This window comes from Strix uralensis, chromosome 11 (genome assembly GCF_047716275.1).
Source record: "Strix uralensis isolate ZFMK-TIS-50842 chromosome 11, bStrUra1, whole genome shotgun sequence".
Classification (NCBI taxonomy): domain Eukaryota; kingdom Metazoa; phylum Chordata; class Aves; order Strigiformes; family Strigidae; genus Strix; species Strix uralensis.
Genome location: NC_133982.1, coordinates 8147758 through 8163656, shown reverse-complemented (window position 1 = coordinate 8163656; position 15899 = coordinate 8147758). Strand labels below are relative to the sequence as shown.

At 38.6% G+C, this 15899-nt stretch overlaps 1 protein-coding gene across 10 annotated transcripts in view; it reads right to left on the bottom strand.

Moving 5' to 3' along the window:
- OTUD7A (OTU deubiquitinase 7A) overlaps positions 1-15899 on the bottom strand; it is a 214756-nt gene that overhangs the window by 55932 nt on the left and 142925 nt on the right. For 8 of the 10 annotated variants that reach the window (XM_074880382.1, XM_074880386.1, XM_074880392.1 and 5 more), the window contains 2 exons: positions 13075-13231; positions 8703-8857 (listed from right to left, as the gene is read on the bottom strand). In XM_074880382.1, coding sequence (XP_074736483.1) covers positions 8703-8853 — 151 coding nt within the window. In that variant the 5' untranslated portion in view covers positions 8854-8857; positions 13075-13231. Of the gene's footprint in view, positions 1-8702; positions 8858-10063; positions 10133-13074; positions 13232-15899 lie in introns of those variants that run through there. The other 2 variants (XM_074880390.1, XM_074880393.1) reach the window with 2 other exon arrangements.

Here is a 15899-nt window from a genome sequence, read left to right as displayed (position 1 = left end):
GAATTTCACAAAACCTCCAGTTTCTGATGGCTGTCTATACTGCTGGCATTTTAAAATATTTCATCCTATGCCTTCCCCCTATATTCAAGTGGTCATGGCCTGCACACCTGCTCCGTCCTGAAAACTAAGCTGTTTTCCAACTGATTTAGTAGTAATCTCCAAGATCATCCATACCTACAGCCCTGGCAGTGTAAACCAAATACTTCATAACTTGTTTTAAAGATTAAACTATTTTCTTTAATGGACTTCTTTCTGCCTTAGGCCATCTTTTAAGTAGGTTATACTTAACAACTCAAGCATTACTGCTATTCTACACATGGGAGATTCAAGGTGCCAGTCTATACTATCCAGAAGGAAAAGGGGCATGCCCTCCTCATTCCTGGATACCAAGGAAGTTGGGGATCAAAACCAGCTGAGGGAAATCAATTGTCTACCATGCAGACCTATCTGTTTATACTTAAGAACTTTCCCCAAAGCTTAGTGAGGCAAAGAAGTCTTTCCACTGACTTCACGGTGCCTTTCAGTCTGGCTGCCATTAACAGGCATGCATATACAAAGACGGCACCTGGAGAGTCTTGCAGCTGATTTCATGTTTTCCTGTGACACATATCTAATACATACCCTAATTTAATCCTGTACGAAGCAGTGATACACATGCCTACCAGCATGGGTGGCTTTTCAAATTATTTTGCTAACGTTGTTTCTTTCAGCTGGGTCACATTCATTGTCAAACTGTTCTGTCAATATTAACCACCTGAGTGTGGGCTTTTATTTTAGCCTTTAAGTAAAATCGGGATTTTTTTTGTGTGTTTGCTTGGTTTTTTTCCCCTGTTATCCTCAAAAATTAAGTGAAGGTTGAAATCCAAATCTCTGGGTAATTAATGGAAATCTTGTAGCATCTAGATGGCCCTAACTTAGCACATTTTCATTCCATCAAATTAAAAGGAAGGCAAAAAGCAATACTAAACCTGTCATTCAGGTGTCCCCACCTTCTGCTATGTTCACGTAGTTCTCATGTCTGAAATATCTCTAGTTTTTCTATTACAGGTAAGGGAAAAGGGGTTGGGGTTTGGTATATAATTTATGATTATATTCACATTACACTTCTTTCAGTTCTTTTGCATAGCAATTGATAGGTTAGTTTAAAAGTGAAAAATCAAATTATCTAAGAAAGTTTGGAAATAGGCTCATTTTAGACTCACTTCATTTCAGCACTTTAAATTTGGAAATTTATGACCTGTTCACTTTTTTGAAAACTGAGGCCCTGACATCAGCAAATAAAAGAATAATGACAGATGTTTCCTAGAACAATCAGAAAATCTCCAGAAAAGCATTTACTGAACACATAGCATAAAACTGAAGTTAAAAACAACGCATAAGTGGCATATGCAGCATTCAAAAGGTCAGGTCACAAAGAGCAAACAAAGTAACAGTTTCAGGTTCTGCAGCAGAACTGTAGAGGTTCATGCTGTCTTCATTTCCACAAGGGGACAGATAAACAACTGTCCCAGCCAGTGATTTCTCAAGAATTCTCAATCACAACCAAAACAATAGGTACCTACGTCCCTTGGACTTGACTATGTGGATGCAGTTCATTTGTGGAATGAAAAACTGCTGAGTTTTTTTGAGCTTCTTTTGACATTTGATGTTCTATAGTACACCAATTCAAAGAAATCAGAACTGATTTAATTTAAAGAAAAACAGTGCTAAAGACCAGCAAAGGTTGAGAGATATGGATGCCAACTTTTTCAGTAAAGGAGCAGTTTAAAAAATATATTGGAAATAGTACCTTCATCCATAATCAGCTTATTAGTAAAAGTAAGTAAACTTGAAAGAACATGTATTAGTGACCAGGAAAAAGGTTACACAGAATCTGAAAATCTGGTTAGCAAACATGCAAAACAAAAATAATCTTTAAATGGAGACCCAGTGAAGTTTCATGAAATGTAACACCTACTCTACATAATCTCACATACAAAGTTTGCTTTCAGTTCATGGGAGCACATAAACAACTTAAAATCCTCAGAAAGTGGTGAACGATATCTCAAAGAGAAATGAAATGGAACAGATGAAAGACCTGGTAAGTAATCATCCAAAAATTAAAGTGAAGATGGAAAATAACATTTCTAAGAAACAAATGGTTTAGCGAATGTGCACAAACCACTAATATAGAATAGGCAGAGCTAATGATACATAGTTGAAATTTATGAATATTAATTTAAAAGTAATTTAAAATAGTTGTAAGCATAGAATCACAGAATGGTTTGTGTTGGAAGGGACCTTAAAGATCATCTAGTTCCAATCTCAAAAGGATCTTAATATAGAAGTCCAATATTAGAGTTTTATACCAGATAGCCATGAAAATATTTTCAGTTGCTTTTGTTTTCATAAATGTAACAGCAGAAGGCAAGAACCCTTGGCCTTTATTGGAAGTAAAAAGATCCCAGATCACTGATTTCTATTTTTTTTAGCTGGCATCAAGGGGGAAAACTGATAGTATGATAAAATTTTTCACATACTTTTTATTCTTATTTTTTAATCCATTCATACATCCACATTAAATTGCCCCATAAATTATTCCTGTGCTGCACTAGACACATCAAGAGAAAATGCTGGCTATTAAAATCGATATTGAACACAATTATTTTCAAAGAATGCAACTACCAGCTTTTAAGCAGAACTTTCACTGATATATATTGATGTACGAGGAACATATCTATGAATGAGATTAAAGGTCGAGTATATATTTTCAGCAGTCAAGAGCTACACAGTTAATCACTGAAAAATAAAACGGAAGGAAAGGAAAATGAGTATCAAAAGCAGAGACACCTGAAACAGTGGTGTTGGTGACCTGTACAACGAAACGGCATCAGAAGCGGATCTCCCAGGTAGTGAAGATTAAGTAGAAGAGATGAGCTCATTCTGATGTGGAGTTTTGCTACAACCTTAAACATACAAGTGGTCCCTAATAGAATATTCTGCTTTTCTGAAGCTCCTATTTTCAAAAATAAGGCTAACATAACAAAAACACAGAATGATTCCATTTAATGAAAAAACTCTTTTACAATAATACAGAATGAACTGTATTGCTCCATGCCCCAAACTGTATCCTTTTTCTAAAGCATCTGACTCTCTTTCAACCATCTAGTTTCCTATAGCTAGTAAGTTTCTCATGAAAGACAGGATAATAATACCAACAACCATAATTTTAAAAATAGTGGCCAATATATTTTGGAACAATATACAGGGGAAAATAACTGGTAATAATCTTGTCATGGTTCACAAGATTCAAAGTGAGATTTAAATGTAATTTTTAAAAGTGTTTTTAAACTTAGGAAAAGATATAGAGGTTCACACTGTGCTCCTGGATACTGCTAGCTGAAAATGAAGCCTTTATCTCAAGGAATTATGTGAAAGGTTGTTAGAGTAAGATTTACAGTGATGGCAATGCTCTTGTTTTCAGGCAGATTGATTGAGTAAATCTGTTGTGGGTTTTTCTGGAAAAGAGACAAACTACTTCTACAGTCTTTCTTCCTCCTGAATGAAAGTGCATAGAGACAAGATCTTAGGTGTGCAGGTCTGGAGCAGATGTTTTTGACACAAAGGGATCTGCTTCAAGCATATCCTGAACCATCACACTGTGTAATGTCAGATCCAGTTTCCATGTCCCCTGAATCAAATGCTACTCAGAGAGCCAAGCAACTGTCACAGTCACTCTGCACTCTATAATAATTTGCTGACATATGTGGTGCTCATATATTCTCCCTAACCCAGGATTTTATTTATTATCTGGAACAGTCAGCAAATAGCTTTTGGTGTCCTTTTCTTTGCATAGGGACATACTCATCATTCTTTGGTTGACTCGTAATTATTAACATAAAAACATCAGGATTTATGATGTCTTGAAGATGCCATGAATTTGAGAACACTTCTCTGTAGATGTGCAGGCTCTCAAAAGGTAATTCCTGCTGGGTCTTTACTTTGAAGTCTCTGCAAGATTAGAGATGAAGGTGTAAATACCTATCAACCAAGTGTCCTCCCTGTAGACCTAAACAACAAGGATGAACATTACAAAGTCTTGTAATCATAACCAAGCTGAAAGAACTTGCTTCCTGTTTTAGTAATTCAGCCGTAACAGTGGCTAAGAATTTTGGCAGGGCTGGTAGAAAGCTGTTCTTTCAACTGAAAAGAATGAAGTTGTCTGGGTGGTCCAGGACAGCATTCAGACAACAAAAGCAGGGAGTACTGAGTGGAAGAAGAAAAAGCCCTTCAGTATAAAAAGTACAGAAAGGTACCAAGAAGAAATAGCAACCGAAACCAAGCATGAAGTGTTCTATGCACAAGACACTGCCAGCAACTAACAGAGTGGACAAAGAGTACTGCAGCTTCTGATGGAAGACAGATTCTGATGTGGAGACAGATCATCTCGAGAATTCAGCCCAGAAATAGCTCACTCAGCTATTGCTCAGGCATGCAGGCACACTGTGGGCACAAGAAAGAATTTATACTAGTACAGAGAAGGGTAGGTGAGAGCCTCCTGAATTGAGAGAAAGATGCTGTTTCGGTTAGCTGTACATAATCCCCATGAAAGGATTTTTCTCGTGATCTCAGCTACCTTGGGTTCTCATCCTAGCAGTGGGCATGCAGTTATTACGATGTTCAAAAGCAAGGAAAAAAAAATCCCGGAGGCAGAAAGGGGAGAGAATACTATTCGCACTTTAAAGTTACAAAGTCTTTCTAAGCTCTCATTAAACTAAGCATCCACAGAACATCAGAGAGTGGAATAAACTTTGATTATTCATATGATTATATATCTTTAATAGATGCGTGAGAGTAATAAGGTAAATGATTTTGTGCTTTCAAAAGCTCTGCTTGAAAACTATTCATAATCTATCTTTACAATATGCCAGTTATATAACTCTACACGACTATAAATCTAACATTCTTTGCTATGCTTAATTATTATTTAACACAAATTGTGTACATTTACAAAATACCTCCAATCACAAATATCACCACTGTTATACTGAACAGTTGGGAAAAGGCCTTAGTTTTGAAATATCTGTACACAGTTTAATAAAAAGATCACCAAATAAATTACAACACATATGACGTATCACATTATAATCTCAAATTTCAGAAGGTTTCTTTAATAGCAGAAATAGGTTGTTTATAAATCTACCGAATTATCAGAATAAACTGTAATGGAAGGAAGTTTCTTCACAATACTCAAGAAAACCCAAACAGTAAGACAGATAACCTTACTAAAGTGTAGGTCTATGTGCTGTTAAGTGCTAAGTCCCTTCTGCCTCCACATACCTTTCCTTATACTTTCCCCAAGCCTGTCCATGTAAATTCCCACAGCTGTACCACATAAGTAGCAAATAGCAAGTAACCTACAACTGGCCTTTCAGACTCAATAAATAACAAGTAGGAATGAAACACCAATTGCGCATTGGACAAACACAAACTAAGCATTTTCTAATGCAATTCTAACCAATGAATGGCTGATTAGACAGATATAAGGCTTTTATAGACATAGCATTGTCATGAAAATAAAATTAATTTCTTAGGCAGAACTAAGAAAAACAAACCCATTTTTCATTTTGATGCAGCTTTAAAATTCTACATTCACATCCATTTTCAGATGTGCATAACAAAGTTCTCATACCATTGAAATAATGCCTTTAAGATTTTAAGTCTGTGAAATCAGAACTCCTTAACAGTTAAGCAACTACACAGAATTCAAGAATTGGTAACTTTGAAACATCGAACTGAGCATAGACTTGACCACAAGCTCCCCGGTGCAATACTAAAGCAACTTGGTCAAAGATACAAACAACAGCATATGCAATGTAATTGCAAAAAGGCAGTCTTTGCGCTAGAAATATATATATGAAAATAGCCAAAACCCTTCTGTATACATTCTTTTGAATGATAGAGAAAATATAGAGATAGAAAGTGAGACTTGGAGCTAAACATGTTTAGTTTATCAAAATTAGATAGCAAAGCAACTGGTTCACAGTATTATTTATTTTATGATACTAATAGCTGGCAAAAAGAACCAGACACAAATAAATTGGAACCAATATATGTGTGTGCATATATATATACACACACATTTTTTTTAAACTCCTTATATCTTCATTTCAAATCAAGAATGGACACTTTCTGGAAGATATGCATCAAGCACAACAAGCAGAATGTTTCAGTGAGACAAGTAGCTGTGCTCAATAAAAAGTTCAACAGAAAAAAAAACTGCAGAGATTTTACCAGCAGGACAGGCAGAGTACAGAAACATCAACAAAGCCAGTATTTAGGACAGCTTCTGGCAGTTTAGAAAATCTATATGCAGTGTATAGATTTTTTAGCTGTTTGTTTGACAGTCAGTGTGTATTTAACTCACCCATTTGTTGCCAGGGAGAACACCACATATGTGTGCACAATACTGTCCTGATGCATCCACAGAACAATCAAAGCAAAACAATTAATATATTAAAATAATTGGATACGGAAGCAGAAACTGGTATCTTTGATTGTCTCGAGGATAGCGAAATTCAAGAAATTTCCCCCAAAAGATAAACAAAGGAGACGATATTAGAAATGGCTCTGAAAAAGATGTGTACGCTCCACAGAAGCACGATAGGAACGTTCAGTCTGTGTTATAACAATAGGATCTGTGAGCAAATCAGAACGAGAGAAGGGCTGTGGGACTCTAGAACTGACACAAACTTGTGATTACATGGAAATGAGGGTCTATACAAGCAAGTTTTTTTGACTCAAAGTTCTCCAAGACAGTCATTTTGGGCTACAAACTACAATCAAATCTTGAAATTTCTCAAAAACACTTGTGCACACCTGTTATCAAATTTTGATTGAAAATATTATACAGACATCATCATTCCAAGACCAGGTGCAATACATTTGCTATAGCCTTGTGCACCATAGCATGGAGGATTGCTCTTCTGAATATTGTTTATCTCCAAGAATTTACTTCGTGGGTTTCAGTGCTGCTCTCAAGAGCCCAGAGCATCTACACACTGTGACAACTATGAAAGTCATAATTGTGTAAGGGTAGCAGCCCTGACAAACCACTGGATCAATTACTGTCCCCCAGCACAAGATATGGCCAGTGTTAGAAACTGTTACACCAAATGCAGCCACAACCATGTGCGCCAAAATGTTCCCGTGAGCAACAATCCCTTTTACTTTGATAAATTCCTGTGTAGGAGGAAATAATTTGGGCTAGATGCACATGTCTATTAGCCTGTTCAGAATAATTAAATTGCCTTTTGCTTACTTCTTTGTTAATATGTATGGTGTGATTTTATTCATCCACAGAAATGAGAAGTACAACACAGAAAAATACTGTTCTATATTTATTTGGAAGCATTATCCTTTATAGCAAGGAAAAAGTATATCAAGAAAAACAAAATAACTAACTCTTTTGAACTACCTCTGATACGTAGAGACACTTTTTCAAATTTTGGCAATGCTATATCAGCACAATAACTGACAATCTGTCCTGATATTGATGAGAAAAACCTTCTTATATTCTTTTTTCAAAAAGTCCAACAGACCAAGACAGACTCTAGGCTAGAATGAAAGGTTGATCAAATCCGACTAAACAAAGATGTCTCAAATATAGCGAGCCAATGATGATATTCATAGCTAGGTATTCCAAGGGTTTATTACATGTATCACAGATGACTTGGGAAATGCTGCAAAATTGTGTGCACCTCTGTGTTAATAATATGTCATTCCTTATTACTGAAAAACCCAGAGTAAAAGAAGAACTGATAGCAAAATTTAAAGCTTTCAGCATACATACGATAAAGTGAAATTACTCTTGCAAAAAGGAGATATATACCCTGATGTATACTTTTAAGTCTTCTGTGGCTGTTCAGTAGTTACTTTGACTTAACACACAACTTCTTCAAGCATATTAAGATTTAAAAAAAAAAAAACAAAACAACTTTCAGGGAAAAGTCCAGTGTGCATGTACCAAGCCCACAGAACCACCTTGTGATTTACCTAGATATCACCTACTCATTTCTAACTTCCCATTTTCACAATTGTTGTTAGCTCACAACAGAAGAAATGAACAAAACCAGCTACTACAAAATGCCTTCAAATATCAAAGGTGTTTTTCCACTTTTAAGCTTATAAACTTAAAACGACTACAATAGAATAAATAAAAAGCCCCAGTTATTTTTCTGATATGGCTTCTTAGATGTTTTTCAGCCTAGCCATTTGAATCTCATACCATGAAGTTCAGGTATGCGTATTAATCACTGGGCTCCAAAAATATCTCTGGTTTTTCTATCGCTTTACAGTAAGTCTATTTCAGACTAAACTTAGCTGCTTTACACAGTGAGCTGAAACATTTACAGCCACTTTCAGGCAGCTGAAAATGACAAAATTCACCTAAAAACCCCTCCCCTCTCTCTCTTGCACATATACTTTTAACACATGACTGTTAACAACCTAAAATACAGCAATCTAACGCTAAGAACTTTTTAAGGCTTTTGCTGAAAACACCTACCTTAGTATACCCTATGGTCAGCTTATTGCAAGAGTTGACTTACTAGTCAAAATACTAAGAAATGTCTGTTTCCATAGACCAGAGTTCTCTTTTTACGATTCGTTCTTGCTTTAAGCAAGCAGTGAACATAGGAAATACTTGTGTTCTGAAAGCTTACCTTCCAGTAAGTCTCTTGCCAGACCTGGTTCTGCCCCTGTGGACCGAACAAAGTCTGACAGGACTGCATCCATATCAAGAGTCATGTGATCATTCAGAGATGCTGCCAGACATGCAGCAGCAGTAGGACTTGCTGGTTGGCTAGAAGGCATCCATCTGCCAAGAGGAAAAAGGAACAGGATTTTAGAATATACTCCAAAGTGATATAAATCACATTTTACCTCTCTTCCCCAAACAAGACTACTAAATATGCTAAAACATTCAAGTTACAGCATACTAAAATAAACAGCATTTGTCATCCATCTCTGCCTTAGCCTAGAAGTTGTTTGTCACTCACACCAGAAGGTTTTATCTTTCTTAACACTTCATATTTTTATTGATTTTTCTTATGTGTTACTTGCAAATAATTCTGCAACTTGAAGAATCCAATCCAGCTAAACACAGGCACTGCTCATTCCAAGCATCATTGTCACTGCTCATACACTGAAGTTTAGCAAGTATTTAAACGTTTGGCTAGCCTAGAGCTCTTTTGCCTTACTTATTAATACTAACATATACACAACAGAGCTTAGTATTTGTTCTTTTAATTTGCCTTGTCACTACCACTTCTGTAATTTATAGTTTCTTCACTGTACTGGGTCTGGCTGGGATGGAGTTAATTTCCTTCATTCATTTTCTAGAATTGTGGCTAAACCAGCATTGGTAACACATCAATATTTTAGTCATTGCTAAGCAGTGCTTACACAGCCTCAAGGCCTTCTTGGTTTCCTACTCTGCCCCCCCCAGTGAGTAGGCTGAGGGTAGACAAGAGCCTGGGAGGGGGAACAGCCAGGACAGCTGACCCCAGCTGACCGAAGAGATATTCCAGATGATATGACATCATGCTCAGCAGTAAAACTGGAGTAGAGTCTTTCCAAAGTAACTGTTGCTCAGAGACTGGCTGGGCATCAGTCTGATTGTGAGAAGCGGTGAGGGACTGTCTTTGCTTCACTTGCTTTTTTTCCCCTCTTTCCTTCATTTCAATGAAACTGTCTTTATCTTGATCCATGAGGTCTTCTTCTTGCTTTTGCTGTTTCGATTCCCTCTCCCATCCCACTGCGGGGCAAGGAGAGTAAGTGAGCAGCTGGTTGGTGCTTACTTGCTGGCTGGGGTCAGCAAACTCCAGGGCTTTGGACATCAAACTCCAGGATTTGTTAATGGCCACTTTCAGCTTTTGCTGTTTTGTTTACCACTTTGTTTTTCTTTGCCTGTGAGAGCTATGATAAAAGCACTAGCCTCAAGTCTCATCTGGTGCTTCGCCCATGTACTGCTTCCATCCCAATACTCTTGGAATCATCTCATGGAGTCAATTAACAATTATACCTTTTTCCTCTTCTCCTCCAGGAGCAACTTTGTAGCAAAAATAAGAATGGCACCTCCTCCTTCTCCTCCCAGGTAGATGTTTCCTGCCTTGTTGCAGTGGCCCTTCAGTTTCTCAAACATCCCTGCAAACCAGAATGCTCACATTATGCGAAAAGATTACAGCCATCAGCCAGGCGAGCAAATTATCACCTGGTTGCTCTGCCACCAGGATACTGAGGTCCATAGTCGGAGGGTAAGGAAGCTCAGCAGCTGGGATCCCTAGCTAAGGACCAGGGAATTGGCAAAGGTATGGAAAAGGGGCAACAATCCAGAGCCTCTGGAGGCAGTTCCTGTTGGGTGTGAAGGCAAGGTGTTCCCTCAAGGAAGATGTGCAAGCTACTAAGGCAAATGGACCACTATTGAGGAAGGTATCCAGTATCTGAGAGAATTAGTCGTTTACAGCAACTTGGACAACATCCAGTCCTCCAAAGATCTGGACAAAATCCAGTGCATATGGTCCATGGGAAGTCTGTATGGAACACACCTACACCATATGCCAGCACCCTGGCAATAATGGACTGGACAGACATCAAGGTACCAACTGTGGATAGACTGGTCTGCCAGCTCCGGCAGTTTGAAAAGAATCTCTCTTCCGCCCCAAACCAGTGGGCCTGTGTCTACGTTGCCCAGCCTCTCAGAGGAACCTTCTGTTGTGGGGTGTGTGCTGAAGAAGAGCAGGTGTTCACTGCTACCATGAAGGTGCATGGTCAACAATATTGCACCAACTGAGAATTCCTGGATCCCATACATGACCTGATTAACTGAGGAGAGAGACAAGGAGTGATCAGCAAGACTCACTGACCCTGTAAAAGTCCCATGTGGCCAGCACTGAAGTCTGACAGTGGGTAGAAGCTCAGTGGACAACTGCAGCCTGAACAGTCATGCCACCATTGTGTGCTGCTGTACCGGCCATGCTAGAACTCTGATGTGAACTGGAGTCAAAGGCAGTCATCAAGTGGTATGCTACAACGGACACCACCTATGTGGTTTTTTTGATTCCTTTGGCAGCACACTGCAGGTCACAGTTTCCTTTCACATGGAGGGGTGACCAATACACCTGGAACTGACTGCCCCAGGGACAGAAGCACAGCACTACCATTTCCATGGATAAATACAGATCACACAGGGAAAGGATAAAGCCCCCAAACACCCACAGTACATTGACTTCATCATCATATGGGGCAACACAGTGAAAGAAATGTTTGAGAAAGGGAAAAGAATAACTCAAATTCTTCTGAAAGCTAGTTTTGCCATAAAACAAAGCAAGGTCAGAAGACCTCCACAAGAGGACCAGTTTTGGGGAATAAAATGGCAAGACGGACATCGTATCCCAATGGATGTGATCAATAATATAACAGCCATATTCCCACCAGTTAACAAATAAGAAACACAAGCTTTCTAGGCATTATGGTTTTCTGGAGAACGCATATTCCAAGTTACAGTCAGATTGTGAGTCCTCTGTATCAAGTGACATGAAAGAAGAACTATTTCAACTGGTATCCTGAGCACTGATAAGCATTTGAATAGATCAAACAGTAGACAGTATGTGCAGTAGCCCTTGGGCCAGTTGAGCCCTTGGCCTCAACTGGAGCCTATGGTAGAAAGCACTCAGAGAGACTCAAGGTCAGTCTCTAGGGTTTTGAAGGCAAGGGTACAGAGGATCCAGGGTATTGGGTACATTTCTAGCTTCCTTTATTGTAGTATTTCTATAGTTGAATTTTCAGTGGAGAAGCCATCTCCACAAACCATATCAGAAACACCTGCAACAAATACACATTACAAACACTTGGACTGACTGAGGTCCAGCTGAGAGGCAGAAAGGAAGGGTCTGGTAGGATTTCACTCCTATTCTGAGAGATGCAATTAGAGTACCAGTTAACACAATCAAGCTACACAAAGGTCTTTATTGGTTTTATATCTATATCTATAATTGCCCAAGCAGCCAAAAAAACCCCCCCACTCAACTCAGCCATCTATCCAGGACTTTCTAAAGTAGTTATTAAGTAATACCAGCTTAACCATAAGAGAAAAGCACTGACTTTTTTTTGCACAAGTGGAGGATGTCAGGTTTCCTTCCTGGAAGGATTTGCCTGTCCCAAGGCAAAGCGACAGCAGCTTAGTGTGAGAAAACCATCATCACACCAATATATCACTGCACTGGGTGTCAGCAGTCAGGTGCTGGTAGCGGGGGCTGCAGGGCTGGCCTCTGTGAGGAGACGTCAGGGCTGCTCCATGCCACACTCAGCTGGGTTCGGCTGGCTCTGCAACAACCCATGGCAGGGCACAGCTCAGCCCAGCAGTCAAGCTGGTGGCACCTATCTAGAACAGTCTGACTTCACAGGAAATTAGAAGGTTGATTTTAAAAGGAAGAGGAGAAAGAAGGAGCTGATATTACAGTAATTTGTAAGTTTTGGTTTACTATTTTGTTTTATTTTGTTGTATGGTCATTTACTTGTAACCAATACTGTAGCTACTGTACATGTTTTACTGTGTTTTTAAACAGCCTGTGGGAGGCAATCTTACCAGGGTACTCTCTTGGGAGCACAATCACCTAGGGACCCATTAGGAAGCAGATCATGTTTTGCCTCAAGTGAAATGTGACACGATGTCTGGCATGGGAGTTTTTCTTGCCAAATCCATGGCTGACAAATATATGTGCCCCATTGCATTTTGAACCTCTTTTTTTGTACCTGTAAAAGTGAAACTCATCCTTCTAGGCAGTGTTCTCTACAAATATCAAATGAAAATTAAAGCAGGCACTTCCAAGAGTAGTTGGTGCTAGACAAGCTATTAAGACAGCTGGCATTCAAAACACAGTTATGCTAAAGGTATCTCTGTACTTCTACCCTGTCTGCACCACTGCAGAAATAGTGCAAAGCAAAGAAAACAGGATGAAGTTAAATGATACACAACATAAGCAAAAGTGTATGTTTTACTTTCATGCTTGTTGTTCATTACTGGTCAAAGTTTACCTTTGAACATGAATTAGGTTTTTCCTGTTAATTCCTCCTCACAGGCTCCGTTGCAACTTTACCACGTGCCAAGGGTAAGGACTAGCATGGAGATTTCTTACTTGTAGCAGATGATATTGGTGGGCTCTTGCGTGTACCACAGCTACAGAGAAATAAACTGTGAAAGAAATTGGAAACCAGTTGATTTCACTGTTCCCCAAATGAAACACAGTGCTTTCCTACTCTGTGTACAATTACCTGGTTATATTTAACCTTAAAAATGGAATGCCTTTGCTTTCTTAGAAATTGTCTCTTTCTCCAAGTACATATTCCCAGGTAGAATGCAAACATCATTTACCTTCTTCCCCAGGACCCAGTGGGGCCCTTCTCAGCCTCATCCATGAGGACTGCCTGCAAAAGCCAACATCCTCCAACAAACTGAAAGTGTGTGGGTTATGGTTACATAATTACATGTTTTTCAGTATGAAAGAAGATTACATCGTTGCAAATTCTACCCACTTTACAATCTTCTGGCCTTACACTGTACCACTGTATGTTTTATACCACTTCTACATTTGTGCTTTTATACTATCTATACAATATACTATTATTTATAGTTATTATTATTTATATTTTTAGATATAATTTATAGTATAAATATACTATTTATACTATAAATACACTATTTATCATTATGTCGGTGCTGCATTAAGACAGCAGGTGAGGTGACCCTTTCCCCTCTATCCAGCTCTGGTGAGACTCATCTGGAGCGTTACATCCACTTCTGGCTCCCCAACACGAGACAGACACGGACATGGTGGAGCAAGTCCAGTGAAGGACCATGAACCGTACATCTGGATCACCACTGGACAAGGGAAACAGTTCTAAAATGTAGCATGGTGAAGATTTGGTAACAGAAGAAAAGCTGGAAATATTGAGGAGGCTAGTTAAAAAGGAATGCAGACACTTCAGGAAGAGAATTACCTTAGAGGATTATGGCCAAATTTAGCATCTAAGCTTTGTAGCAACTGAATCTGTTTTCAGTGGGAATGCAGGACAAAAATGCTACTTTTATTTAAAAAACCCCAACTCATACGTAGATCCACTGTACTAAACAGTACTAACATCTATACAAAAAAGATCACAAGAAACTGAATACATTTAATTTCTTTAGTGACTAGGATAAAGAATGAAATAAATCTTAACCAGCAGGATGGAAACATACAGATCAAGCTGAAAGAACCTGCCACAGGTAAATGGTACAAAGCACTACTGAATTTCAGACAACAATCAAAAGTGACTCAGTAGTATAATGACTGCTAATTTAAAATGCACCAGCTGGGCGCTCAAGTACAGTCACTATGCGTGGGGGCTAGACTGCTCATAAATTTGGAAAACTGAAGTGCATATCGTCTGAAGAAGTCAATTCATGGGTTGTCTCGGTATCAGCATTATTTCAGTATTTTCAACAGTAGTATTGAAAAGATATCCTTTTAACATCAGACGACAAGACCAATCTCCTTCTGCACTTATGACATCACCCTCACCTCAGAATTGCCTCTTGATTACAAGATCATCAGAACCCATACAGTAACCATGTCAACAGAGGCATTTCATTCTTAATTCATCCCAGCAAAGGTTATGTAAGCTGTCTATGAAGATCTTTTCTACAAAAGAGGTTCTTTCTGGCAATGCAGAAAGTTCTCTGTCTATATATAGAAAACTGGCAATATCTGTGCATTGACAGCTGATGAAAACACAGCTCACACGCAACAGAGCAAGAGATAAGACTAGCTGTTCTTTTACCAAAAAACACTAATTTAAAATTAAATACTGTCCAGGTACCATTATATAATGATAAATAGACATACAGGTAGAAAACACCTGACTTGTGTTGGGTGCCAAGGAAGCACACTCAATCCAGATCTTCCAAATCCACGACAGCGTGAGGAAGACGTTTTCTAGTCAAACGCTTCCTCTATACCTGTGCACTATGCTATATAATTCTCTAGGTTCTGGGTCCTGCAACTGTCCTTAGAACATCTGCACAAAAATATCCACACTATTCAATTCTTCCTGTTACTCATCAGACCTAAAGTAACAGCACAACATAGATTAATAGTGTTTATTATACCATATAATACCATAGAAGTATTTTACTAACTGTTGGCACTAACTACTAACCATGAACTATTTTTCTTTTTTTCACACAGCAAACATCACCTCTCTACCCCATTCTGAAGTCATAATTATCACAGGTGGCAGGTGGTCTGGCTGTTATGCGTACTACCTCAACCTGAAGAAAAACCTTTACAAAAAGTCTGAACTGCGCATGCTCTACACTCTGAAAACAATGAACAGAGTTGGTATACAGTGAACAGAGTTGTTATCCCTGTATACATTTGAACTAGCACTACTTTTTTTCCCCAGAGGGAGTTGTTTTCTCAGCTCTCTAGAACTCAGAGGGGGAAAGAACAAACCAAAAAAAAAAAAAAAAAAAGTCCTTAAAAAAAATATCATCTTTGCCAGAAAACTATTAGCTGTGAAAACCCACCCAGATGGAATAGTAAAAACTACTAAGCAAAAAAGAAAATAAATTGTGAAGAAGGAGGCAATGACTCAGAAGCCAGATGGCTATCAGACTTACTGTTCTCACCAGATGAACATAGTCTCTCCTCACCTACAAAACCATCACCACCACCTTTGCTCTGGATGGCTAGTCAAAGCATTAACACAACTTAGACTTTAAATATACACACTTAGAGGAGATCTAACGCAGTCATCCATATTATACCCACCTGTCAATAAGCATCACTCCTCTTGTGGTTAACAGTATAGACATGCAT